General features: G+C 46.5%; 1 protein-coding gene across 1 annotated transcript; it reads left to right on the top strand.

Annotated features, from left to right (window-relative positions):
- Positions 1–757: 757 nt before the first annotated feature.
- Positions 758–1432, top strand: LOC118653682 (60S ribosomal protein L29-like). The gene is made up of 2 exons (XM_036304348.1): positions 758–826; positions 1034–1432. The coding sequence occupies exons 1-2, from the start codon at positions 758–760 to the stop codon at positions 1430–1432; spliced, it is 468 nt and encodes a 155-aa protein (XP_036160241.1).
- The last annotated feature ends 1330 nt before the right edge of the window (positions 1433–2762 follow it).

Here is a 2762-nt window from a genome sequence, read left to right as displayed (position 1 = left end):
CTGGCCCCTTAGAGCTGCAATTTGGGAAATCTTTGAAGGACCACACTGACACACACTGGAAGGTGCAGTCAGCAAAGCTTTGCTCTGGAGTAGACCAGCAGTGCCAGATGGAAGCAGGCCAGTGTTCAGGAATGACACATTGTAGTAATGAAACACAAGGAAGGCTTGGAAGTAGAAGCTTTTCTCTACTGAGGCGTGGACATCAGGTCAACCTCCTTTGAGGACTATGTAAGCTCCTGGATAAGCCAGAGGAGGACAAGAGCCAAAGAGGGTGGTATTAAACTTCTTGCTGATCTGGTCCATGAGGCTCAAGCCACTTTTGATTTAATTTGAAGAACTACAAAAGATGTGACTATACTTGCACCTCAAGAGTTGTAAAGTTGCCGAAGCCGGTTTGGCTCAGTGGATAGAGCGTCGGCCTGCGGACTGAGGGGTCCCGGGTTCGATTCCGGTCAAGGGCATGTACCTGGGTTGCGGGCACATCCCCAGTGGGAGATGTGCAGGAGGCAGCTGATCGATGTTTCTCTCTCATCGATGTTTCTGACTTTCTATCTCTCTCCCTTCCTCTCTGTGAAAAATCAATAAAATATATTAAAAAAAAAAATCCTAAGCTCCTTGACAACAAGGAGAGCTTATTAAAAAAAAAAAAAAAAAAAAAAAGAGTTGTAAAGTTGACCATATTTCCCATGCTGCACTGCAGCCCCCCTCTTCTCTTCTGGTCCCAGGCACTTTGAGAGCCACGGGCTTTAGTGCAGACATGGCAAAGTCCAAGAACCATACCAGACATAACCACTCCCAAAAACGGCACAGAAATAGCATCAAGAAACCCTAAGCAGCCCAGCTGGCATAGCTCAGTGGTTAAGCATCAACCAATGAACCAGGAGGTCACGGTTCGATTCCTAGTCAGGGCACATGCCTGGGTTGTGGGTTTGATCCCTAGTAAGGGACGTGCAGGAGACAACTGATCAATTATTCTCTCTCATCATTGATGTTTATATCTCTCCCTCTCCCTCTCTGAAATATATATATATTTCCTAAACCACAAAGATATGAATGTCTTAAGGGTGTGGGGCCCAAGTTCCTGACGAATATGCTCTTTGCCAAGAAGCACAAGAAGGCCCTGAAGAAGATGCAGGCCAACAACACCAAGGCCGTGAGTGCACATGAGGAGGCTATCAAGGCCCTCATAAAGCCCAAGGAGGTCAACCCCAAGATTCCAAAGGGCAGTAGCCACATACAGAGTCAACTTGCCTACGTTGCTCACTCCAAACTTGGGAAACATGCTCATGTATATAGCCAAGGTTCTCATCTTGGGCTCTGCAGTCCAAAGTCCAAGTCCAAGTCTCAAACCAAGGCCCAGGCTATGGCTGTGGCTGCAGCTCCAGCTCAGGCTCCCAAAGGTACCGAGGCCCGCACAGAGACTTCAGAGTAGAGCCCTCTGTTTGCCGATGTGGGGACGGAGGAATGGTGTGAGCCCTGGGCTACTGTTTGCATGGGGCTGGTTTCCTCCTGTGCTGTTTGTACAAAAAACCTGAGGCAGGAGCTGTCAAAAAAATTGTCAAAATATTCATATAGTCTACATCCTATTTTTATGTAATTATTAGTTCAGTGTCTCTCTTCCCAACCAGAAAACACCAGGAGGACAGGGACTGTGCCTGTCTTATTTATCCCTGCATTTTCCAGAACCTAACACATAATAGGTGCTCAACAAACGTTTGTTGAATAAATGAATGTGGCCGAAACCGGTTTGGCTCAGTGGATAGAGCGTCGGCCTGTGGACTGAAGGGTCCCAGGTTTGATTCCAGCCAAGGGCATGTACCTGGGTTGCGGGCACATCCCCAGTGGGAGATGTGCAGGAGGCAGCTGATCGATGTTTCTCTCTCATCGATGTTTCTAACTCTCTATCTCTCTCCCTTCCTCTCTGTAAAAAATCAATAAAATATATTATAAAAAAATTAAATAAATAAATAAATAAATGTGATAGGGGTGCCAATGTGGTAGTGGCTTGAAGGCAAGGCATTGATATTGGACAAATCCAAAAGGCATCTACATGCCTTCTACCTGGATGCACCCAAAAAGTGCAATCTGATATGGTCTCCTAGTTCTTTAACATTCACATCAAATGGCTCAAATCCTAGCCACCTGGAAAATTCAGTATCTCCCATAATATCTTTGAAGATTCTTGGCAGAATCTCATTTATCCTGACCAGACTTCCTACTTATTCTGGGGCCTTCTGCTACTATACACTGCCCTGCTAGGTGTCATGGCCACATTTGTTGCTACATACACCAGGGGCAGTTCTTTTCACTGGGGGCTTTACTAGGCTGCCATCAACAGTGCTTGGTCCTGTTTTCCCCCTGCTCCTGCTCCTCTTCATGATCCCCTTATTCAATCCTTTCTTTTCAGGTCTCTTGACCTCCTCTAAGGTCACTGTCACTACTCTTTCCTCCTTCTTATCAGATCAAGTGACTCTCAAGCAGTAACTGGTGGTCTCTATTTTCTTCCCTCTCTTTCCAATATTTATTACTAGAGGCCCAGCGTGCACAAAATCATATGAGAGTAGCTCAGCTGGCCGCCCCACCCATTGTCACTCGTAGCTCTTCACCTCTAGTAGTTCGTGCCCCGCCCCGCCCACCACGAGAACCGCTGCTCTTTTGGTCATGACGGTGTTACAGCGTCATGGCCACAGACCTTTTATATAAGAGATAATACTAGTGCCCCAGTGCACAGATTCATGCACATTGAAAAGAAATTAATGCCA

This window comes from Myotis myotis, unplaced genomic scaffold (assembly GCF_014108235.1).
Source record: "Myotis myotis isolate mMyoMyo1 unplaced genomic scaffold, mMyoMyo1.p scaffold_m19_p_4, whole genome shotgun sequence".
NCBI lineage: Eukaryota > Metazoa > Chordata > Mammalia > Chiroptera > Vespertilionidae > Myotis > Myotis myotis.
This window is presented reverse-complemented; position numbering and strand designations above follow the sequence as displayed.

Coding starts and splice junctions, on each gene's coding strand:
- LOC118653682 (XM_036304348.1), top strand. CDS start 758: ATGGCAAAGTCCAAGAACCATACCAGACATAACCACTCCCAAAAACGG. Junction 827..1,033: donor ACAGAAATAGCATCAAGAAA/CCCTAAGCAGCC, acceptor ATATATATATTT/CCTAAACCACAAAGATATGA.